Source organism: Myodes glareolus, chromosome X (genome assembly GCF_982192425.1).
Source record: "Myodes glareolus chromosome X, mMyoGla1.1, whole genome shotgun sequence".
Lineage (NCBI taxonomy): Eukaryota > Metazoa > Chordata > Mammalia > Rodentia > Cricetidae > Myodes > Myodes glareolus.
Window position 1 is genome coordinate 116,183,185 of NC_142053.1, and position 25,996 is coordinate 116,209,180.

At 35.7% G+C, this 25,996-nt stretch overlaps 1 protein-coding gene across 16 annotated transcripts in view; it reads right to left on the reverse strand.

Annotated features, from left to right (window-relative positions):
• Positions 1 to 25,996, reverse strand: part of Scml2 (Scm polycomb group protein like 2) — a 149,936-nt gene that overhangs the window by 66,864 nt on the left and 57,076 nt on the right. For 13 of the 16 annotated variants that reach the window (XM_085684788.2, XM_085684798.2, XM_085684796.2 and 10 more), the window contains 6 exons: positions 16,704 to 16,749; positions 14,585 to 14,653; positions 10,565 to 10,635; positions 9,582 to 9,816; positions 6,901 to 6,989; positions 4,766 to 5,009 (listed from right to left, as the gene is read on the reverse strand). In XM_085684788.2, coding sequence (XP_085540914.2) covers positions 4,766 to 5,009; positions 6,901 to 6,989; positions 9,582 to 9,816; positions 10,565 to 10,635; positions 14,585 to 14,653; positions 16,704 to 16,749 — 754 coding nt within the window. Of the gene's footprint in view, positions 1 to 4,765; positions 5,010 to 6,900; positions 6,990 to 9,581; positions 9,817 to 10,564; positions 10,636 to 14,584; positions 14,654 to 16,703; positions 16,750 to 24,658; positions 25,147 to 25,996 lie in introns of those variants that run through there. The other 3 variants (XM_087902628.1, XM_087902629.1, XM_087902627.1) reach the window with 3 other exon arrangements.

The window sequence follows — 25,996 nt, forward strand, 5'->3', positions numbered from 1 at the left end:
AAAAAAAATGGAATAAGCTGTAAAGAAAATTAAACTATATTACTATTCTCCAAATTAAATAGCATTCATGTTTCACTGTACTTTTCTAAAACACTGCAACCATACTGTGTTTAGTGATTATTTTTCAAGTTTTCGGTGCTATAAAAAAGAAACTGCTTATAAGTTGAAAGACAATTCTAGTATATTTAAGAAATACTGAAAATATAAATTTTTAATTTAAGAAATCTGATTAATTTAATATCATTTATGCCTTTTGAAAATAGTAAGACCTTAAATTATTTAATATTTAAGACAATAAAATGTTTTAGTTGAAAAAAGACTATCATATTAAAAAATCAAATGACTGAGGGAAATATTTTTAATTGGAGAACATGGATTTGAATGAAGAAATGAATGAATGAATGAAATTTATGCCCTGGCAATGCTGAAGTATGCATGAGCTGCCTGTATATGGCTGTTCTGTTGAACTTGTCCATTAGGTTTCAATGGTCTAAATTGATGGGGATGACTGACCAGGTCTCTTCCTCAAGAGGGCGCCAGATCTCACGATAGATGGCTGTGAGCCATCATGTGGCTGCTGGGAATTGAACTCAGGACCTTTGAAAGAGCTGCAGTGCTCTAACTACTGAGCCATCTCTCTAAGCTATGCAGTAAACAAAACAAAGAAATAGTAAAAAAAAAAAGTAGTATTCTAAGATGAAAAATGAGAAAAGGCGATTAGTAGACAAATTATAAAGGAAAATTAATAAAAAAACATATAAAAGGAAAAGGCTTTAAACTCCCTAGCAAATTATGGAATGAAAAATGCAAAAATACTGATGACAACTTATGCTGGAGAGGATATCAGGGGAACACTCCTCCACTGATGGTGGAACTTCAAACTTGTACAGCCACTTTGGAAATCAGTATGGCGGTTTCTTAGGAAACTGGGAATCAGTCTACCTCATAACCCAGTTATACCAATTTTGGGAACATACCCAAAGGATACATGCTCAACTATGTTCATATCAGCATTATTTGTAATAGCCTGAACCTGGAAACAACCTAGATGCCCCTCAACCAAAGAATGGATAAGGAAAATGTGGTACATTTATACAATGGTAATATTATTCAGCTGTAAAAAAAATAATGACCTCATGAAGTTTGCAGGCAGATGGATGTAACTAGAAAAAAAATCATTCTGACTGAGGTAACCCAGACCCAGAATGATAAATATGGTATGTACTTGCTCATAGATGTTATTAGGAGTAAAGGATAGGATAACCAACCTATAATCCACAGTCCCAGAGAGGCTAGGTAACAAGGAGGGCCCAAAGAGGGGCACATGGATTTCCCTGGGAAGGGGAAGTAGAAAAGATCTCCTGGTAACTGGGGGTAGAGGTTAGGGGGAAGGAGGGAATGGGAAGAAGAAGGAGAGGCTTGGGTGGGCTGGATGCTGGAGTCAGGTTGGAAGCAGGATGGAGGGGAGAGTAACAAAGGAGAGGTCTTTAAGGGAGGGTCAAACTGGGGTTAGGGAGAAACCTGGTGCCAGGAAAACCCCCAGAAACCCACAAGGATGACTCCAACTAAGACTCCTAGCAATGGTGGAGAGGGTGCCTGAACTGGCCATATACTGTTAGCAGACTGATGACTTCCTTTATTGCTATCAGAGACACTCTATCTAGTAACTGACAGAAGCAGAGGTAGAGATTAACAAGCAAGCACTGTCCTGAACTCCTAGAGTCTTGTGGAAGAAAGGGAGGAGGGATTGTACCAGCCAGAGGGGTCATGATTGGGGATCCTATAGAGACAGCTGACCTAGGATTGCAGGAACTCATGGAAATTGGATCAACAGTCAGGGAGCCTGAATGGGACCTACCTAGGCCTTCTGCATGTGTGTGACAATCCTGTAGCTTGGTCTCTTTGTAAGATTTCTTTCTAACAGTGGGAGCAGGACTCTCTCTCTCTGACATTTAACTGGCTTTTGGTAACCTGTCCCCCATGTTGGATTACCTGACACTGCCTCGTGTAAGGTGAAAAGCTCAGCTCTGCCTCAACTTGATGTGCCATACTTTGTTGAAGCCCATGGAGACCTGCCCCTTTCTGAATAGAAACTGAGGAGTGTATGGAGAGGGTGGTAAATGGGGGGGGGGCAGAAGGAGAGGAGAAAGAGGAAATTGGTTGGTCTGTAAAATAAGTTAAAGAAGAAAAATGTGAAAATAATGAATTTAGAAACATCTTTCTCCCAAGGTTGGACAGGATGGAGAAAAATATTTTACCAATTTATTAGGGCAATAAATACAAATATGAGTTGCCTTTCAGGAGAAAGACAATTTGCCAGCTTAAAAACATATTCTCTATGTCAGCAAATTATTGTATGAAATATGGAAAAATGCAAATATATGTAAATAAAAGTACTTATAGCATCTAGTCTAATAACATACATACAAGTCAAAGGATTTCAATATCTAACAAACTGGAAATTTAATTAATTACATATAGTCATAAGATAGAATGCATGTAGAATGAAATTGAAATTTGTAGGGATATGTTTCATAAAGGAATATATGTGTTGTTCAAGATATGATGGGATTGCATTTTGAGAGTTGAAATGCATTTGATACACTTTGCCTGCTGAACATCATAGCTTAAACTTAAACTTAATTTATCTTAAAACATGCTCAGAAGATTTATATTGGCTTATAGAGTTGGGTAAAATTATGTAACTTAAACAAAAAAATCCTATTTTAAAAACTGAATATCTTATTAATTTGTTAAAAACTGTGCTCAGAGTAAAAATCAGAAAGTATATATGGATATAAGAGATACATATAGGCATTTTTCAAATATCATCAGCTGTGAAAACATGAACAGCCTCCAATAGAATCATATCCACTACCAACACCAGAAGAGCATTTTCCCCCTTTTGGTCCACTGCCAGTGCCTAGCACGATAAAATATTTGATCACATATTACTAGACTAGAAAATTATTAAATTTTACTATTCAAAGTATGGTTTCTCCTGAATGTTTATTGCTTTCACTAAATTGAACTGACAAAACTTGTAAATGTAGTCATCCTAAATTAGGGATCATCTACACAGTCATAATAGTATGAAAAATAAACAAGTAAATAGAATATTCAGGATAATCTCTTTCAACCTGAAAGTTTAAAGCACAAAGTAATGTACAAATATCTTCTTGTTATTACATAAAGAAAGAAGCCAAAAGGGACTCCGGACATAATTCATATGCGGTGATCCTGGGTATGATTTCTATCACCACCAAATCATAACCAGAACCACTGCCACATGACTGGGGATGCAGCTCATTGGAGAAGAAAATGTTGAGAAAAAAACATTCTTATTCACACATTCCAAACTCAACCATGTTTTATGCAAAATTCATCCATTTTCAGAGTAAATTCAAAGCTTATACCTGTAATACCTCCCTACAGTTCTATTCTGCATAGCAAATTACTTCTCCTCTCTCAACAGTCATATATTTCTCTGAAGCTTTTCTTTACTCAATCAGCATTCTCTCCAGAGTTTGAGCTATTTCCATATTTACCATACTTTTCTATTTTTGTAATTTTAACAAGTATACCCTTCAGTCCATTTCTCTTCACTTGAAGATAAATTTTGTAAGAGCACATATATGTATTAACCACCTTAGTATTATAAATAGATCTGTGTAACAGAAACATTTACCAAAATTGACAACTAACATTTACTTGCTAGATACAGCAGCAATAAACTGGTAAGTATTACTGTACTATAATGGGATGTGTTAAATCACAAAAGACTTCAAGGGCAGTCGGTTACAATAAAAACATACCTATAAGCCTTTTTCTAGCCCCTAACTTCCACTATATAACTTATCTACTTATTTTATATTTCTTTTTCAAGATACAGATAACATTTAGTGAGGTAAACTTTAATCATGTTTACATTTGATTCCAGCAGTAAATTTATATTAAACTCAAGGCCAGTATATCTCAGCAGTGTTACTTCAAAGACCACATCAGGCTTGCTTAAGCCCTTGGATGAGTTGCAAGGAGCTTTGATATTTTGCAGACATTTCATTTCTCTGCAAAAAGGAATCTACATGATCACAGTATTCGATCTAGAAATACCATTACAAATGACGAATACTGCAATTACTGAACAGAAATCTACAAGAGCTACCACAGAGTCAGAAAGTTTATTTGCATACAGATTTTACTTGAGACTATCAGAGTACCAGTTTATCTTTAAAATATAAACAGAGCCATGTAAAATATATTCAATACTTATGTTCAATTTTTAAAATTATGGTTGAGATGTAACTTATGAAATATCATGTGCAAATGTTTTTAAAAAGGCTTTGGTGTTGAGAATAGAATCCAGGGCCCTGTGTATGCTACACACTTACTCTATACTGAGCCATGTATATCCCCAGTACTCAAGTATACATTTTAATTGAATAATAATTACAAAAGCAATTTTAAATATAACCATCTCCTATACATAGCCAAGGTTTATAACAACACAGTTCCAATATTCTTAATGTGACTTTTGGCTTTGCTGATACTCTTAGTATGAATTGCAACATAAGATACATGGGGAATTCTCAAGAATTCTAATTATCCTAATTTGAAACTTCCATCATCTCTAGTACCAAGACTATAGAATGTTATTAATGATCTGCCTACCATTTTAATTTGGCACCAAGTACTAAGATCACCACTACTAAACACACTGCCACCAAAATAAGATCTAAAATAAGAGAATATATAATTAGCTTACCAATATTTCCTGGTGGCTGCAAAACATCTCCTGTGAGGCAACACCATCCAACTGGAAAGATGTCCCGGGAGTCATATTTACACCAATAATCAAATGTTCCACTCCATCCATCAAAGGTAATATGAATTTGATCTCCTCTGACAGCTCCAATGGTGGCAGGACAGATCAAAAATGGATTTTTTCTATCGACAGCTTCAATCTTCATTCCAACTTTAAAATTATTTAGGGGTGGTGGTGGTGGTTCCTACAAAAACATTTTTAAATTTTTCACAGATAAGGTATATTAAGAACCATCTTTTCAGTGTGTTCTTTTATAATCCTTAGCAACCAAACATAGACTTCATATTTATCAGAAAGAAAGGTATTCTTAAAAATCTTAAACTATTCCTTTAACTTTTTACTTTTTCCCTGCAAAGCCAAGAATCTAGAAGGAAACAAAACTAGCCTGATCCATCCACTCACAAGAAATATATTCCATCACATGGCAGAAATTTAAGACTCACTGACAAAAAATATTAAATATTGTTTCTAGAGAAGTATCACTTTAAAAAGCTTCCTCTCTGTTTTCAGGAAAGAAGTGTCAGGATATCAAAGATATATTTTATTCTGAAGAGATAAAAATAGGAATCGCTCTGGAAGTCAGACACAAAACAGTAAGGCTGTGGAAAAGCATGATGACACAGAAAGATCATGTATGGAAATCCAGAAAGCTTCAGAAGTGCTGTCTGCACCGTCAAGTCAGACTTGAATCTAGAACTGATGTTTAAATAATCTAGCCATCTACAGTGAAAACATAGTGTTTTGAAAACACTGGAGAAAAAAACTGAAGATGATATAATAAAGGGAGACCTCTTCTGCATATAGAATGGCAGTATTAATATTATAAAAATGGTTATCCTACCAAGACAATCTACAGATTCAGTGGAATCTCTACCAATAGTCTAAAAAATATTTTTTACATAAACTGAAATAAAATCTTAAAATTATATGAAAGCCCAAAATAATACCCTAGATAGTCAAAACAGCTCTGAATAATAAAAAACAACACTGGTGAGGGTGTCAGTATTCCTCATTTCAAGTTACACTATAGAGTCATAGTAGTAAAACCAGCATGGTACCAGGACAAGAAAACAGACACAGTGAGCAATGGAAGAGCACTGAGGACCCAGGTATAATTACATGTACCTACAACTACCTGTTTCCTGACAAAGATACCAAAAACATACACTAGGGGAAAGGTAGCTATTTAAACAAATTGTATTGAGAAATCTAGCTACATACATATGGAAAATGAAATTTGATCCTTTTTTCTCAACCTGCACACAAATCAAGCCAAATGAATAAAAAATCTCAATGATAGATCAGAAACTACAAAACTTCTAGAAGAAAGGGCAAGTAATGCACTTGAGTATATTGACTGAGGTAAGAAACTTGCTCAACAGGGCTCCAATCATCCAGGATAAATACAACAATCAACAATTTTGACTTTATGAAATTAAAAAGCCTCTATACTACAAAGGAAACTGTTAATCAACTGGTCATTGTGCAGAGAATAAATGTTCTCAACTATGAACGGGATAACCACATCCCACCATCCCACCACCACAAGCCTCAGGAGCCATTGCAGAAAAGAAAGGCAGGAAGATTCTAAGAGTCAGAGGTCAGAAAGAACCAGAGCAAAACAGAATCTTTCTGGGTGTGATGGGTCTATCAGATTCTACAGTTACTATTACAAAATGAATGGTGCCTGTTCTATACCAAACTTCTGTTGAAGTATTACCAATATGAACACATTTGAAAATGGAGCCTTAATCCAGTTTGACTGGTGAGACATAATAATGAAACCCACTACGTGTGCACACACAGAGTTCATAAAAGACAATAGAAGATGGTCAACTCTAAACCAGTCTTCAAGGCACCTTAATTCTTATTCTAGCCTCCAAACTGTGAGGAAATATATTTAACTGTATAAATTACTCCACTTTGTTACAGTGGCCCTAACAAAGTATTTGCTAACCTGCAATTTAAAAAAAAAAACTTTTTTCTATGTGAGAAAAGACAAAGTATTAAACATTTCCATTAGAAAATAAAATCATGTGATAGAGGACAGAGATTTCTTGTAATGCTTTCCTTACTTTCTTAAAGAGCACTGCAGGTGCCAATTCAGATCCAGTGAGTGTTCGTAGTAAGAACATGGGCCATGATGAAACATTCATTCTGTACCCTGTTTTATAAATTAGATATGAAAAAACCTGTAAAACTATGGTAATAAAGGAAAATGGGTTACATTCACATATCATCTTCCAAGAATGACTTTCTAAGGACTTGAGTAAAAGGAAATTAATCTTCTTGTAGCTACAACCATCGCTTTGACATTTGGCAACAAAGTCAAAGTAGAACCAGAAATTTTCATTTTAGAGCAGCCATTGGATAGGGTTTGCCAACAAACACACTTATGTTGGGGACAGGCCAGTATAATACAGTTGATACAATCTGTAGTTCAGTAAGCCTTTTATTCTACAACCAAAAACCACACAAGAATGGGAAAAGGTGGCAAAAGCCTTCTCCTTGGAGCCCCTGACTTTCAAAAAGATCATGTCTGTTGAACTTTACAAATGTACATATACAAAATACATCCTATTTTAAATTTTTAAAGGTGAAAAATTATAATATATATTCTAGCTAACAATATGCATGCTTAAGTATTTAAGGGAAGTATATTTAATATCAACTATTCTGGGATACATAAAAATTCGACAGATGAACACATAAATAATAAATCAATATGGTAAAATAATGACATAGTGAGTCTATGGATACTCAGTATAAAATTCTTTTACATTTTGCATATGTCTGAAACTTTTATAAAATATTAGGAAAAAGACTTCTCTTCCTTTACACATACTAGATATGATCTTAAACTTAAAAGAGAAGTGACCAAAATAGGCTTGTTTAGAAATTTTACCAACTTATATCAGAATTTTGCATATACAGCAGGGACTATAAGTTTGCTAGCCTGTTTTCTGAAGCAACCATTTTCACTGAAAACCTGCCTCCTTAAAATGCTAGAATTGGAAAAATGTTTCTATGACCTCTTGATGAATTCATTCACTAAGATAGAGGTGCATGTGAATCACTGACAACAGAGCTATCAACAGGCAACATATGCAAAAATGTTAAGATAGACCAAGTCATCCTCAAATAAACTTTTACTGAATTCCCCAAAATATAACTAGGAAAAAAAATGGTGTCAATGGAATGGTTGTTACTAATGCCTACTGCCAGGCCTGGCCACCTGAGTTTGATACCCAGAAACCACATGGTACAAGGAAGAAAACTGATTACCCAAAGTTATCACATGTGTACACACACATGCACACACACACGCACACACACACACTAAATAAATAAATGTAAAAGAAATAAAAACAAGGCAAAAATTTAAAAAACAACTTTTTTTGTAGTGGCACATACCTATCATCTCAGCATTTGGGAAACTGAAACAGGAGGATCGATATAGTTCAAGGGCAACATGAGCTACATTACTGAGATACAGTCCCCAAAACATTGAAATAAACCTATCTCGGACAGGTAAAAAAAACCAATGAAGGGGGACTGCTAAACAAAAAACTTGTCACTAAGTTTCACTGAATCTCTTTTAAAATTACTTTAAAATAATTTTTGGTAATAAGAATTGATAATAAGCTCTTTGTGAATGTTAAGTATGTGCTCTTCTCACTGGGCTACCTTCCAGTTCTTAAACTAAATCAATTTTAATTAACAAAAATTTAAAAGATAATACTAAAGTAATTATTCTCAATATTATATATTATTGATTCTTGAGAAATATTTTACTAATAGGGAAAAAATCATTGTGAGTTTTACATTAATTTTTATTTTAAACAGTGTAAAGAATATGAAAACTAACATCTGAAATTCACTTAGAATGAAGAATGATGACTAAATAAACTAAACACTTCTTTTCTACAGATTATATGCATATTCTACAACTCTTACAGGGTTTTATTCTAAAATAGGTTGTAACCATTTTGTATTTTAAAAACATGGTCCAACCAAACACTACATGTGCGTAAACTTAAGCCCTTTGCTAAAATTTCCATTCTCTCATTTTTTTTCTATGCCTAACAGTAACTAGGTGTCTAATGATTAGGACTGAAAGAACTCTCTCAATGTCTAAAAGGTACTGATTCTCGTACTCAACTCATAATGTAAAACTCACATTCTTCCTATCCTCATCTTCATACCAAAAGTGTTGAATGGCTCAATGGACAGTATCAAGAGGTGTGTCACTCATATGATGTATAACAGCTTCTTTTCTAAAGGAGTTTCTAAATTTACATGCATGGTATAAGAAAATTTCTTTTGCTGTTTTAAATCTGAAGATTATTGTAACATTTGCTCAAAAATGAGGCCTTTTAGCACACTTATGCAGTATGTATGAAAGTGTCTCAGTACATCATATATCCTCTACTGTAACTCCCTGGCCATAAACATGTAAGAAGGCCAAAGTGGCTTTTTTTTTTTTTGAGGGGGAGGGTGTTGAGTTCGAGACGGGCTTCTCTACAGACAGTTTTGGAACCTGTCCTGGAACTAGCTCATGTAGACCAGCCTGGCCTCAAACTCACAGATCCGCTTGTCTCTGCATCCCTAGTGCTAGGATTAAAGGTATGCACCACCACTGCCTGGCTGGCCTAAGTGGTTTTTTTTTTTATAAAAAAGATACTTTAAACCACCTCTAGTGAATAGCTTAGCTTACTAGTAAGACTATGTTCAAGAGCTGTTTCTTTCTCCTTACCCAGTGGGGGTTGAAGTAAATCTCCTTCCTGTTCACAGGTCCCAACAGGCTGTATGTCTGATGAATCAACAAGTCTCCAAAAATCATTCTTATTGTCACTACCATCCAGTCGTAAACGCAATCTGGCACCAGTAGTTGCAATAACAGAAGCAACGCACACCGAAGCAATATTGCGAGGGTCACGTGCCTCCAATTTCATGCCAACTTGGAATTCATTAGTTGGTGGAATCTTAGACTATATATATAAAAAAAACAACACTGTGTTAAAATGCGTGAACTATAAGAAAAACAGATGGCAAATTAAGTTACCAGAATATTTAGGAGACATTATTTAGGTAGCATCACAGCAGGTAAATGAGGCCAGTGTTACAAGGCTTGAGGAAAACTCTCCCTTTTGACTAACATGCCAAAAAAAATTGCTGGCTATCATTATTCTCACACATCTGTATATCCAGAAAACACAAATATAGTCTATAAAATACATCCTGAAAGACATTAAAATATAAGAATCCTATTCAGGTATTCCCCTTGAAATTAACAAGCTAGAAGTCCTATCAAAGTCTATGATAAAGTTAAACTCTCCAACAAACTTCAAACACCTTACACACCTTTAGTCTTGATCCTACAGTGCTCTATCTACCTTGCATTCCAGCTACTCTGTGCCATCTCTTAATACTTAAATTATTTGCATGTTTTCTTTCTTCTCACTCTAACAATCTTAAATAGCATCTGTTCCATGGAGCTCTCTCAGTACGAGTTATTACGTTTGTTATATTTGCTATTTTTGTCTTTCCCTCTACATGGGCAATTTTAAGGGCTTATTATAGCTAGCAAAATAACTGCAAATAGATCACTTGGTTTTGGGTAGCACAAACATAATCCTACTTTCTCCTCATACTACCAGAAACCTGAAATCACAGTTAATCTTCCACATGTTAATACTGTACATTAATGTATGATGTCTCAACAGAATTTTGGCATACCTGTCTGAAGTACTCTGAAGGAGCACTTATAGAACCAGTTTCTTTCAAATACTTGTCCCAGTCAAAATAATCTGGGAAAAAAAAACAGGTTTGATTTGAAGTATATAGTTAATGATTTTTTTCTCTGAATAAAGTAAGTTTTAATACATACATAGAACAAGGAGGGATATAGGAGGGTTCTGACGGGTATAAAGGGAAGGGGGAAGTGTTATACTTACATTATAATCTCAAAAATTAAAAAAGAGAAACAATACTTTCTACAAATCAAGTTCAAACGTCTCAATTTATATTCAGCTATGCAAGAAATAAAACTTCCTAATAATAATGATCCTAATGGAAATTATACCCATATCCTCCTCAATGAATTGTGGACTAAAGAAGAGTGATTTTGAAGGAATGGGCTGGGGATGTGAAGTAGAAGTAGAGGTTCAAGACTTTACACTGCAAAAAAAAAGGGTGTGTATACCATAAACAACCAGAAAACTTTATAGACTAGAAAATTTGCATATGTGTCAAATATACATTTGATCATCAATATTGTTGACATTATACCATCCCATTAATATGAGGGCACTTTGGGTTTTTTTGAGGGGGGAGCTAAAAGTGCTTAGTATGTATTCTAACTTTAACACTGCAATGTTTTACTAAAAGAAAATTCTGAGAAGCAAGTAGCTCTTAGTGGGCTATTAAATTTCCATCCACAGTGTCAAAAACATGCTGTTAAGATAGAGCAGTAAACATTGAACAGTGTGGTCACTGAAATGGATGATTTTAGTGCTGTACATGTTCTAGAGATTCTTGCTGTGCTCTTTCAAGAGTCTTTATAACATGCTACAGTGCTATCAGAAAGTAGTGTCTCTTCCTGGATTGAACAATTTCATTATGCTAGCCAGACCGTCAGAACACTTGAAAAACTGACTAGAAATACTACAAAATACATATTCATATATAGAGTCTAATTTTCAGCAAACAGAAAGTTTTTATGTTCTTGTTAAACACTATAAATTTCTGACTTCTCTTCCCAAGGTGAATCTGCATTACCAGTTTCTGATATGCAGTGCTACTTTTTTATCCTCAGCCTCCCTTATGTATGATTTCAACTATTTTGATTCAATTACAATCCAAAATGTTAAAGAGAAAATTCTAGAGATAATTCGTAAGTTTTAAATTATACAGTTGCTGTAAGTAGTGTGATGAAATTTCACATAGCCACACTCTATCCCACTCAAGCGATTTATGCCACAAATGCAACCAGTCTGCTAATCACTTAGCAACAACTTGTCATCAGGCGGCTTGCTAAGGTAACAAATAGACAGTATTCAAATATCTTACCTTACTTTCAACTTAACAATGGCCACAAAGTGCAAGAATATTGATACTTGGTAATTCAGATATGCCAGAGAGAAACCATAAAGGGCTATTCTTTCATTAAATGAAAAGGTAAAAGCATTCAACAATGAAAGAAAAGTACTATGCTGAGGGTCCTGATATTTATGCTAATAGCTGTCAATCACTTATTGTGCCTTATTTATAAATCAAATAATTATCACATATTTATATGTAAAGTATCCATTGCTATCCAGTTTCAAGCATCTACCAGAGTAGGATCTTACATCCTTCAAAGGATAGCACAGATATCTGCACATAGAGATTGCTTACCAATCAATTTTCTAGAAAATACAAATAATAAAACCTGGCTTTAAGTATCTGTGAATTTCTATAATATAAATATTGACACCATGGATGACTGCAGTATGCCAAACCAAACTTATTAACCACTAAGTTCAGGGAAGATGTGTACAACTAGCTCCTTCAAGTTAGTATGAGCCATCCCCTGTATACCATAAAATATTATAAGTATTCACATATCTATGCATATGTAATGCACATGTTATATGTAAGGTTACAGAAGTTTTAATTAAACTCAGTCAATAATCTAAAATTACAATTTGATCCTGCTTCTAGTAAAGTGAGTACTACCACAGTACTGAAAATAATGAAGCAAAGTGTCAAGAACAAGTACTTCAGAATCAGATCTCCCTGTTTTCTGTACGAGTCTACGACTTATTATATAACCCTGAGCATATCATTTCATTTTCTCTGCCTCAGTTACCTTATTTACAATATGTGAAATGTACCACGTGTATTTAGAATTAAATGAAGTAATGCCTATGAGTACTAAATAGTGTACAGTAAAAGATTAATGTTAAAATTGTCCCTAAAGTTGTAAATACTTAGCTTTGTACAAAGTAAAAACTGAGATCCAAGTCCACAATTAAATTGTCAAAATATTCCCATGGTCTCCTAACATAAAAATCAGAAGTGCTACAATTTTTTTTTTTTTTGGTTTTTCGAGACAGGGTTTCTCTGTAGCTTTGGAGACTGTCCTGGAACTAGCTCTTGTAGACCAGGCTGGCCTCGAACTCACAAAGATCCACCTGCCTCTGCCTCCCGAGTGCTGGGATTAAAGGCGTGCGCCACCATCGCCGGGCGAAGTGCTACAATTTTAACTGAAGTTCTAACACCACATGATCCAACAGAGCAATAAAAGAACAAAATAAAACATAAATTACAAACAACAAAAGACTAAGATATAGTTAAGATTATGACACCTCAAAAAGGAAAACAATGACTACAATCTTTTCCCATTTACGCTAATCCTCTTCTTTGAAGCAGTATCTATAAAGATTTTAGTGAAATGAGAAAATATTTAATGCATCTGATCAAAAAAATTTTGAGATAAGTCTTGCTACATAGTCTAGGCTGACCTCAAACTCAATCTTCCTACACAATTTGTAAATATTCTATCTTCATTTGTATCTGACTTGGCTATAATCTGAGTTACCAATTTCTATCCAGTAGTGTTCTATTAGCATGGACATTTTCTATCATATTGTTAGCCAGTGTCAATCTGTAGTATATACCAGAGATTTACTTTGCTTTATCAAAATTGTTCTTGGCTTCCAATGTGATAATCACTACCATTAACACAATGGAAACACACATGGATCCAATATTTATTAGTTTAGACTTAACACACCTAACACCTACATCAACACCACAGTTGAAATTCCTAACCAGCAACCAAAAGTCGGCCTGAAGTTTTTTCTGCCTTTGTGTCATGTTCTCATTAGAATAGGAGAAGTTGAAGTCATTTTCTCTTGGGGAAGATATCTAGAAACTGATGTATCTCTTCAAAGGACAGGTACATGCACATACATGACTGTGTGATCTGACTAGTGCACACACACATCCACAGAGTCCTTCTTCATATTAGCCTATACTCTAAATTATACATTAGGTCTAACACATTGTAGAACATGGAATATAATCTCTATCAACCTCCTTGATTTTCTCTGGAGTGGATCAGAATTATAATGTATTTTACTAGGGCCAGGCATGGGTTCATATGCTATGTGAAGATGATGAGCAAAAAATATCTTAGATGAAATCTCTCAGTTTAATGAACACCATACATTATTTCATAGCATTCATTACAACTATAGCTAGGTATTTACTATCTACCAGCCCACTTAAGATCAGAGAAAGCAGGAATCATATATGTTCTGTTTGGCACTAGATTATTGCATGGGTCATTAATATGTGTCAAGAATTATCCAAAAAAAAAGAGAGAGAATTTACCTCTAACAGTAATTCACTGATTACGAAAATGAAACGCCATGGTCTAGATCCTGAAAATATATTCATATAATTGCCTAGTTGATTAGGTAATCTCATTTATATATAAAAATTCTGATAATTTTAAATGACAAATTTCTACCATTAAAAATTGGACAAATTTGCACTTAAATATAAAATTGTAATTTCATGCAATCTTTATCAATTCATCTTTAAATAAATTAAAAGTTAAAATATCACAGTACATTTTGACTCTTTCTATCGCTAAACTTTTTAAGGTATTGGAAGTTAGTATATACATACTATACCAGAAGCAACATGAGTTCACTATAACACTGAAAGAGGAAGAAAAATCATGTATTAAATTACTTAAAAACCTACTGCTTCGCACAGAAGATGTACTTGAATGAGTAGTTTTCTCTTGATTGTCCTTCTTGACATCCATTGATTCTAACCAAAGAGAAAGAAAATAATATTGGAATAGTCTGAAAGACACTTCAAAGATTATAAAATTAATTTAATATTTAAATGGGAACATGTTTAAATTTTATGATTATCTTCATTTGCTATGTGTCCTAATACTTTCCAGCGCATTCTACACTTTATAATTTACTTGTTCGTTTTCTTTACTGTATTTTTCACTACTAAAATGAGAGTTTCATAAAAAAATAAGTATTTAATTCTGTCCGTGTTGCTCAGTAATACATGTTTATAACATAGACCAGGATCTGGGATACATAATGCACTTAAACATGTGTTAAGTGAATGTGTTAAATGAACTGCTGGTGGATCCTTACACTGCTTAAAATAATTTCCTAGAAATAAGTGATGCTTTCAAGTGTTTCAAAAATATCACATGCAAGCTAGAAAAAAATACAATGTACTTCAATGAACTACTCAGGTTTTTCTCTATGCTAAACTAAATATTTCAATGAGGGCACAAAATTCTTGAGACGTCACCAAATCTAAAATATATCATTCACTTTGACAAATTAGAGTATATATGAAAGAAATAAATATAAAATATAATGCTAAAATATCCTAAGGTCTTAATATCATTAAATAATCAACAGTATCATAGTTTTTCAAATGTCTTTCATCGTCTTAAGTGTGAATGCTTGAATCTCAGGACTCAGAGTTTCCATATAGCAATGATTGATATGTATTTCAGGTTTTGATTAAGAAATCCTTAAATGTCTAAGAATACTTTAGGGAGATATATAGTTATCTTCTGTTTAACTTGTCTGAAGAAATCACACACTTACAAAATTTACTAAATAGTTCTATAGTAAGAATTTCTATGACAAAAATGTTAACAGCATGGGTCTTTTTCTAAGGAAACCAACAATCTATTTATAAATACTATACCATACCAAGGTCAGCAAACAAATAAACTAAACAAAATTAAAGGGCAGCATTCAGCACTCAACATGTGATCAGAAGAAAGCAATAAGATAGACAAGACTTGAACTAGGATAAAGAGGCAAATGTGTGAAGAATGTATTATGGCAAATAAAGTGCAACAAAGTACAAAGAGGCGTGGCATATGAATGAGTCAATAAGCAGACTTCTACAGAGAAATACAGGATGAAAGAATTATTCATTCATATTACAGTTAAAAGAATTGAATTCTATTTATTCCTTTTTTAGTTCCTACTTTCTACTATTTTTAATTTTATTGTTTGGTAGGGTGACCTGAAAAAAGTGCCTTTTACATGCTAGGCAGGTACTCTTAATGCCGAAATTACATCCCCAGCCCAGGATATTTCTATTCTTACTTTGGCTTTGTAAAACCCTATTGTAAGACCTGTTCAGTTACCTCCAAGACTTTTGGTTTTCTTATTTGGAGGCCATAGAGAAAGTTCAGCAGGTAAAAGGAATTACTACTCTTGCAGATGACCACCATAGCACCCTATTTAGGTGGCTCACAGCTGCCTGAAACTACACTCTAGGGAATCTGATGTCCTCTTCTGTCTTCCATAGGCAACTGCACTCACATGCACATATCCACAAAGACATAACATACATACATGTAATTAAAAGTAAAAAACATTTTTAAAAGAAGACTTTACCTAAATCCCGTAAGGGACAACAGAATAATAAGGGCAATAAAACCGACTTTAAGAAACGAATATAAGAATTCCAAGTGTGTAGCAAAGAATTTACTGAGATTAGGAGCAATTTAGGTCCTCAATAACTTGATGATTACCTTCTAAATAAAGGTGCTGTATCCTAATCAATTGTCAATAAAATATGTCTACAGAAAAATCTAAGAAAGCATTTCTTCTTTGAAATATGAAAAAGAAAATAATTCTGGAAGGAAAATACTAGAAAGAGAGCATGACAGTATTCGATAGGGAAAAGGGTCGAATCAGCAGGTAATTGTTTAATACTATGTTATTTGTTGGAACATATTAAAGGCTTTATTTCACAAGTTCAGTATATGCTAAGATACTTGTTATAAACAGCTAAAAACAATCTTTAGATAAGCAAGTCTTACCTTCATTCACTGTTTGTCCCATGCTATTCCCTTCTGCTCTATTTTCCTAAAAAGCAAAACAATTAATGCCTTAAGTACCATAAATTTCTGAGATGTAATAGTAGCAAAAATATGAATTACAGAGTCGTATACTTGAATAAAATGAAAAGAAAGCTACTAGCTAGAAAAAAAATGTGTATGAGTAACAGCTGCTAATGGAACACGGGTAAGTACAGGGCTTTGTTTAAGGGTATCAAAAATGAAGGGGTAAATCAGAGATGACGGTAGATTGGCAGTGACTGAATTTTGATTTAAGGCCTATAACAGAGTCCACATAACATTGGTGAGAAGTAGAAAAATCATAAATGCAATGAAAAGTTCCACAGATCAAATCTTCTAACAATTATTACCTGTTAAGAGACAAGTAACTACTGTGGAATAGGCCTATAATCTCAGGAAGCTGAGGCAAGAGAATCCTAAATTTAAAGTCGTCCTGGATTACATAGTGAGATTCTGTCTCAAAATTCAAGTAAATTCATTTTAGTGGCAAACTGCTTATTAGGAGGCCTGATTGACTTAAACTACTACTAATTAGTTTTTTCCTGCATGACCTCAACATGCCCCATATTCTAAAACATATTTATTAGACCGTTCTTCTACGAAAAGAGTCCAATCCAAGAAATATTACTAAAACACAGAATAAGCATTAGGAAAAAGATCAGGTGCATATATTTGCCTGTTGTTAAGATGTGATGGTGTACAGACTGAATGTAACTTGGTAATTAAGGGAATGTATTTATGAAGTTACGCAGAAAGATTTTTATATCTCTAGCCCAAGAGATTTATTTGCATTTAAAGTCTCAACTCCCCAAACTTTGCTTCTTCTGATAGTTTTCTCTCACCAATACCAATAATTCTCTCAAGACTTAGCTGTACACCTGTTCTTTCGTTCAGTGGCCAACAATAGACTACACACCTAATTACCCTTCCCCTTGACACTCACCGGTCTTTACTTTCATTCAGTTCTACCTGGAGTAGTAACACAGCTGTTCAACTTTTGCCATAGGTATACTTTTCTACCATAATAAAGCATAATGTCAGATACAGTCTGGGCTGTTTTCCTCCTAAATCACCCTCCGGCTTCAATTGGCTATGCAATTAAGAAAAAAATCCAGAGCTTTCTATGGTTAATGCTAATATCCTCCTCAATTTCAAAATCACCAGACATGTATCACTCAAACACACCATATACACTAACTGAAAAAGATTTTTGTTTCAATGACTCATCTTGTTTTGACTACATCTAATACCCTTTTCTCCTTTTCTGCTTCTTTAAATACTACCAGTTCTTAGAGACCATCAATAAATCCAACCTATTTCCTGAAAGCTTTCCTGTTTCTTTAGTCAATACAAGTATCTGATTCTAGATTTGGTTTATTCATTTACTTAATAAATACTGATATAATTCCTATGATGTGCTTGGTATTACTATGTGGATAGAAGATACACACTCTAGAGTTAGTAGTGGAGAATATGCCTATAATCCTGGCACTTAAGAGGCTCAAATAGGAGATTCGTGAATTTGAAACCAGCTTTGGTACCCAGCAAGACCAGTGAGTGAAGGAAAAAAAGAATGGGGGGGGCGCTGCGATACACAGTTTACCACATAAAATCTGGGATTTGAGGGCTAGAGAGATGGGTCAGTGGTTAAGAACTCTTACAATATACTACAATATACTGAAGTTCCCAGAAAACATGTTCGGGAGCACAGATGCTGTTAACTACGGCTCCAAGTGATCTGAAACCATCTTCTGACTCCAACAACGTAAGACAGACAAGAGCACAAACACAAAACATGGTAACAGGCAGGCAGGCAGGCAGGCAGGTAGGCAGGCAGGCAGACAAATGGGCATGCATGCGAGCTATATTTTTAAAAGCTGAGTGTTGTGGAATATTATTTTAACTAAGACAAAATGTGTTACATTTGTTTACGCTACAGAATATTACTTTAACTGTGTAAAGGTGTGTTACTTTTGTTTACACTGCATTTAATGATGAAAGGATGTGTGTTTAATTATATAAAGATATGTTACATTTGTTTCACCTTGCTTGCCTAAGGCACCTGATTGTTTTAATAAAGAGCTGAATGACCAATAGCTGGGCAGAGAGAGGGATAGGTGGAGCTGGCAGGCAGAAATAAGAAATAGGAAGAAAAATCTAGGCTCAAGAGAGAGGAAGAATCGAGACGAGGAGGAGGAAAGAACAAGGGACACATCCAGGGTAAGAAGTCAAGCAGATGCCAGCCACCCAGACATAGAGAAGCAGTGAAAATAAGATATACAAAAGTAATAAAAGTATTAAGCCCTGGGGCAAAATGTAGATAAATAGAAACAGATTAATAATTAAACAGCAGAACGCCCAGGTTCACAGCTGGGCCTTGGGTTGACCCACCCTAGCATCTACCCCATCTAGGACCTGCTGGAGTTTGTGAAAGGGCTCTAGTCCTGTGAAACTATAACAGCAAGACCGCCAAGACACAAGATAACCCAGAAGAGCTCTGGTGAGGATCCAGTGAGGATGGTGTACCAAAGACCAGAGGCCTTGAATCAGACCAATGACTCACTGCAATGGACATTTGCCAGTCAAGCTGATGGGACAAAGGAGTATACTAAATGACACACAGAAGCCTCCAAGCCCATCTGGATGGATGAAGAGGTGATGAAGAGTCAGGAGAGAAGGCAAAGCAGAGATTTTTCAGTTTTAGGTGTGGTTTTTATTCTGTTTTGATTTATTGTTTTGTTGTTGTTGTTCTTGGTTTTGTTTGCTTGCTTGCTTACTTTGTTTTGTTTTTTGAGAGAATGCAACAGGGATGGGGAGGAATACTGGGAGACCAGAAGGTGAACACAATTGGGGTGCATGATGTGAAACCTCTAAAGATTCGATAAAAAAGTTTGTATTTTAAAAAAAAAAACAAATAAAAACATAAATATGAGCTAGCCAGAAACATGCCTAAGCTAGGCCAATCAATCACAACTAATAATAAGTCTCTGTGTCATGGTTTGGGAGCTGGTTGATGGCCTAAAAGAAAAAGCCTAAGAATTGGTGACTTAGCTTCTCATGTGCTGGAGTCAAGAAGATAACATGACAAATAGGGAAACTGACTATGTCTCAAAAGTAAAATATTACTAAGGATAAAATGGAATAAAAAATTCCATTGGTGACTCACCAATTCTTAGAATATTATGGTAGTAAGGATTTGCATCAAACTGAATCTCCCAAAGGAAATAAGATATTCTATAGGAAATATTTTAGCAATCTTTTAGCAAGATCTACCCCCAAGAAATTAGAAATTAGTCTTTTTGTGTGTCAAAATAAATCCAACATCACTTGGAAGGTGGAGACTGGAGGATAAGGAGTTCAAGGTCAGTGGGAGCTACTGAGGTCCTGGCAGAGGGGGGGAGAAGGAGGGAGAGGGGGAGAGAGAGCGAGCGCAAGCAAGAGAATTCATTAGTCATATTTTTAAGTTATTTAAAAATTATAACTTACAAATTAAAGAATCACTTGCCATTTTAAAATTATTTATGTGGAAGTTCTGTACACAGTTAGGCAGCATTTTATATCAGAGAATAGATAAATGAAATACAAGACAAGGGTTGCCAAAATTCCAGTTTATAGTTGTAAATTCCTAAGGTTTTAAAGCACAGCCACAAGATAATTACCCGAAGACCTGCTGCCCACTGACATTTGTGAAGGGCTAGAGTTAATGGCATGGCATGTCAATTTACTACAGGCAGCTCATGGTGTTGTACTTTGACAAAAGAAGTAGATCAAGTTACAGCCTGCTTCTATTATCAGTGCACCCTAGATTTATGGTTTCTAACACCAGCCCAACAAGAAATAATGGAAATGATGACAGCAGTGCCTACTAAACAACAGTGTAGAAAAGCATGCAATAAACTAAAATCTAAAGTGACTAGAAAACGAAACATCCCTGACACTATAACAAACATGTAGCAGGTATCTTCAAACTACTCATTTAAATATCTCTATAACTTCTGAAATCTAAAATGAAAAAAACCTGATCATAAAGTAATATAAAGTTAAGGAATACACACATGTATTTGTCTCTATTGGCTATTTTATCTCAACAATGACTACAAAGATTGTTTTATCTGAGTATATTTATGAAACTCTACCAAGTCAGTTAAAATTGAATATGAACATTACTTCCAAATAACTAGTATAATAAAAAACATTCCAAATAATACTCTTTAAATTATTTTCAAAGAAAAAAAGCGGTTCCACAGCAACAAGGATATTTCTGTGTTCAAAAGTAAGAAAACTTAAGTACATTTGAATTAGTGTTTGAATTTAAGTATTTATAAATAAAAATAAAAGCTAGCCAAAACTGATGAAAGGTAGAAAAAGTGACCAAATATTAAAACCAAGGACTTTGACAACATTCATTCTTAAATAACTAATAAAGGCTATAAGGTACATATCAAATAGAGTTGTTTATGTCTGGAATTCTGAACTAGCTAATCCTTTTGAGAAACAAAAGCTGTGAAAACTGTGATGTGTATTCCGAAGACAAGACATGCAAGTTGTTCCCCAAGAAACAAAAGTATCCTCAAGTATATCATAGAACTGCAGCGTGTCTGTCCCTTTGGAAGTTTACAATGGTAAGTTACTACAAAAGGTGAGCACTCTCTTTCCGCTCTGAGAACAATTTGGTCCTATAAACTTAGGAAGGGGCAGAACCACAGCCATAAACACAAGTTACAAGTAGAGGAGTTAAGTGTTCTCTATCTTCAAATATTTCCCAGCTCTTTACTCACACAAAAATTCAACAAGTTTAGTCCACTTTTTAACTCTTTAAAGAGTTCATATAGTCTCTAAAACACTATCATATCCAACTGCTATGTGAACTCAAAATCACTCAACTTTTCACATAATAAGTTATCCTTATTTCATGTTAAAAAAATCACACCAGATGCCCAAAACAAAAGCAGAAGAAAGATTTAGGGACATTATGTTTAATAGAAATCACGATATAAACACCATCACTATTATTTCTATGGCTACCAAGGTTTACTTATGCCAGATAACAAAGGCAAAATAACCAAAAATGCCTTACTCATGAAAACCCAACAACATATGCCCATTTCAAATCTTAGATTGTTTCTCAAATTTACTATCATTTCTGTTAGACTTTATGCAAATAAGACATTAGAGGTAAAGGTATTTCTATGCCTTAAGTAACCAAAGCCCAAGCTACTAAGTCTGAAAAACATATTTAACACTATTTTATTCCTATATTTATAAAATTAAATAAGTAAATTATACAACATTAGAGTTAGTAAGTGAAACTGGCATTCTTCTGTATCCCTCAGGAAAAAAGAGTATCAAGACTTTCCATTAAAGGTGAACTTTTAAAATCACCAACATTGACTATTGCCAAGTTTCCAGGTTTTCAAATTCTACAATCGCTTCTAATCTGAAGATCCCATGTATTAACTCTATGACATTAATAATGACTTTGTTTCTAAAAGGTGACTAGTAGCTCAAAGAACAGAGGATCCTCTTGCATTCACCCCAGTATTCCACTTAACCCAAAGATAGCGGCAATAAAAATCTCAAGTAAAATACCCTCCATAAGAATTCAAACTAAAAGTTTGTATTTGGAACTAACTTATAATGGAACAAGGGGATAAGTCATTTCCATTCAAAAGACCTAGTATTTACTCAGTCTTTTAAGGCACTTTACCATCATCAATTATTTCTCCTTGAGACAGCCCAGGATTACCCAGACCATTTCACTAATGCGGAAACAGACAGCAACAGAAGAGAACAGGGGCAGGAAAAGGGGTGATAGGAAGCATCTGGGAGGAACAGGCAGGCAGCTAAAAAGGAACAAACTCAAAAAACTGAGAGTCACATCTAGTCTGTAACTGACCATCATAAGCCTTATTAGTTTGGCTTTAGGGAGATTTAAGATGTATTTTGAAATAAAGTACTGTTTAAGTCTAGTTATAACCTAAGCTACTTGGTCATAAATGTGCAATTGTTTATCATTTAAAAATACCCAATTTCCAATGTGCATACTGATTTTAACTAATACTAGCAAATATACCAGTCTCCCACAGGCCTAATCAGAAATAATTCTTGGTTACAACCAAAATGTAAAGAACAGTGGCAAAAATACTCGAATTTAACCGTTAGGCAAAGAACATGTAGAAATACATGTTCTACATCAATTATAATTTCCTTAGCATTCTTGGAATATACAGGAATAAGGTACTACTAGTGGAACTGGTCACCTTAAACACCCAGAAACTGAAACACAAAATGGGCTTTGAATAAATACACCTCAAACTGAGTGAATTCCATAAAATAAAAAAGCACAGGTGCTTAATGAAGACCTGTTAACTGAGCCATAAATCAAAAAGGCTGACCAAATGCCTCGTGACAAATAAGAATCGATGTTTAAGAGCAACTGTGTACATTCATGACATCATCAATTTTAAAACAGCCTCATACAGAGAGTGCAAAACCAGTTATGGCATTCTTTTCTTCCCCTAACTACAAATCTAAAGCAAAGCAGTTCTCTGGGGTAAACAGGCGCATAAGGAACTTACATAGTTTGAGGACAGACATCTTATTCAAAATTTTCAAAGCTATTTTTAATGATTTGACTAAGTCCTTTTATAAATTCAGATTGTTTTTTAAATGATAGATAAAGCTATAGATCAATGTAAGGTAACAAACTCACTGTCTTCTCAAAATCCTAATTAGACTCACTTTCAGAAGCTTATTTTCACATTCTTCCCATTAAATACAGAAAACCACAAACAGCTTAAAAGAACCCATCATTACAAAAGGGTTACTTAATGAAGAAAAACGGAGTGGCAAAAAAAAGGTAAAACTGACATTAGTGAAAACATTTCAAAGCAATCATTAGACAAAATTAAGTATGTGCCAATAACTACTATTAAAAAAAACCCTCCTTGTACTCAAGAACATCTTCCAATATTCTTCCTCAAACTGAAAATAATAATGCCCCTGGAAACACCGACACTGCAACAGCTGAAGTTCTCTAAGAAAAAAGCATCTCCAATATTTTCGAAAATCATACAGCAAACCACATTTTCCCTGCCTCAATTTACCCTTGCTAACCAATCTATTTACTTTCAAAAGACATTTCTAAAGTCACCCTAAAGGTACATCATAAAGGTTAATGTTCTCATTCTTCAAAAATAGACATTTCTAATCGTAATCATACTTTGTGATGAATGACAAATGTTTAACAACCTTCTTTAAAACATCACTACTCTCAGATGGGAACCTATAAGTAAGGATGTGAGCTGCCCACATACAACACAGGACGGGAGGGGAGGGGAGGCGAGAGGGGCAGTTACTCTTCAGTCTTTGAAGCTACATATATAGCTCAAGACACCAATAAATAAATAAATAAAGAGTTAGATTAGATTCCAAATTCTTCTAATATCTCATATCTTTTTTTCCAGACTCTTGGAATACTAGTCAGGTAAAAAAAAAAATCAATAAAGGCAAGAAACCTTTACAGAGCTGTTTTCAAATCAAAGGAACAGTGGTCACTATTCTCAAACCTTGACTGAGTACATCCCCTCGCCTAAACCCTTTCAGGAGGAGTCTCTCCATGCCTTCCCATTCGACTTCATCCAGGAGGTATCCACTCTAAAGGACTAACACTCCCCCACCCCCACCCCCACCTCACCCCACCCCCGCGAGGAGCCCCAAGGCACACACCTGGCACCAGACCCGCGCGGGCTCCAGGCCACAGGCGCATCTTTCTAGGCTGACATCCCCCTCCGAAAATCCAAGTTTCCTCCCAACTCCTGATCTGAACACAAACCTTGCCAAGAAGTCAACCCCTGCCCCACTCAACCCTACCAACCACCCTCCAAGCCCCCAGGCTTCAGCCTGGTCCCACCTACCCTGGGGAGAATCGCAGAGGGCGCTGTCGGCACTGCAGGAGAGGGGCCCTCGGAGGGAGCTGGGCCAGGGGCCAGAATGACTGCAGCAAGACGGGCCGGTAGAGGGGCTCCGAGCAAGTGTGAAGGGCAGCACTGCGCTCTAGCAGCCAAAGTGGCCTACAGTGAACACTAAACGAGACACGGCAGCCGTGGCATCTGGGGTAAAGAGTCCAGGGGTGTGAGACAGGGGTGTCGGGACAAACTGAGGCGGGACGCTGGCGCGGCAGTAAGGGGGCGTTCCCAGCGCAGGACGTGCCCCTAAGGCCCCCCACCGCCCGCCCTGCAGACAGCCATCAGGACTGCAACACCAGGACTTAGTAGCCACTCCCCATGGGGGGCCGGGGGCACCACGCACCTCGGGTCTCCTCCGCCCTAGCAACAAAACTTCTGTCATGCTAGTTCCCGGAGCAGACACCAGAGTTCACACTGCCGCCGCCATTTTTGAGAAGCCGCGCTCAGAGCCGCGCATGCCCCACAACCGATATAGCCACCCCGCCCTCCCACAGCAGGCTATGTGTCCTGTGTTGGCTGCAAACACACCCTCAGAGGGCTGCCGCGATGGAGCTTGAGACCTGGACCCAGCAACCTGCTTGTGTTTATCCAAGCAGTGGCCATCATAGAGACATGGCGACCCTGAAAAGTCCTTTTGGCAGTTTTTCCTTATCAGCCAGAACCAAAAAAAAAAAAAAAAAAAAAAAAAAACCTAGCAGCAGCCCTTGCACCCAAGAACCCTGGAGTCTAGCATCAAGTTCCATCCTGGACACTCACTCCCATCAGCCTGTCAGACTCCTGGCCAACTCCTACTTTGGCCATTGACCCCAAAATGTAAATGCTTCCCCTGGAAATCAAGTCCAAGGAGCAAGGAAAATTCAGCTCAGCTCCTATATAGGAATTTGAGCAAAGGCACTCACTCCATCCTTTTGTGGCTCCAACGTTTTCACCTTTATCCCTCTTAACCATAGTTTTTTTCTTTTACACCAATGCTCTCCTAGTCCCACTTTCTGGATTTTGTTCTTCTTCTTAATTTATGCTTAAGCTAAAAGACACTACACAGCCTAGTGACAGAAACCGTTTGTTCACATTGGAGAGTGCCCAGAAGAGTCATACACAGTGTAATTTGGAATTGCCCCTACACAGGCTTTCTAACCTGGGAAGAACCTGTAGCATAAGTGAAGATCACTCTGAAGAGAGGAAGGAAAAAATGACTTAAAACACCCCATCAATCTGCTCAACATATATCAAAGAGAAATTCAGAGAAAGTATGCACCTCTAGTTCTGAGTTTATTATAAGCCAATTTC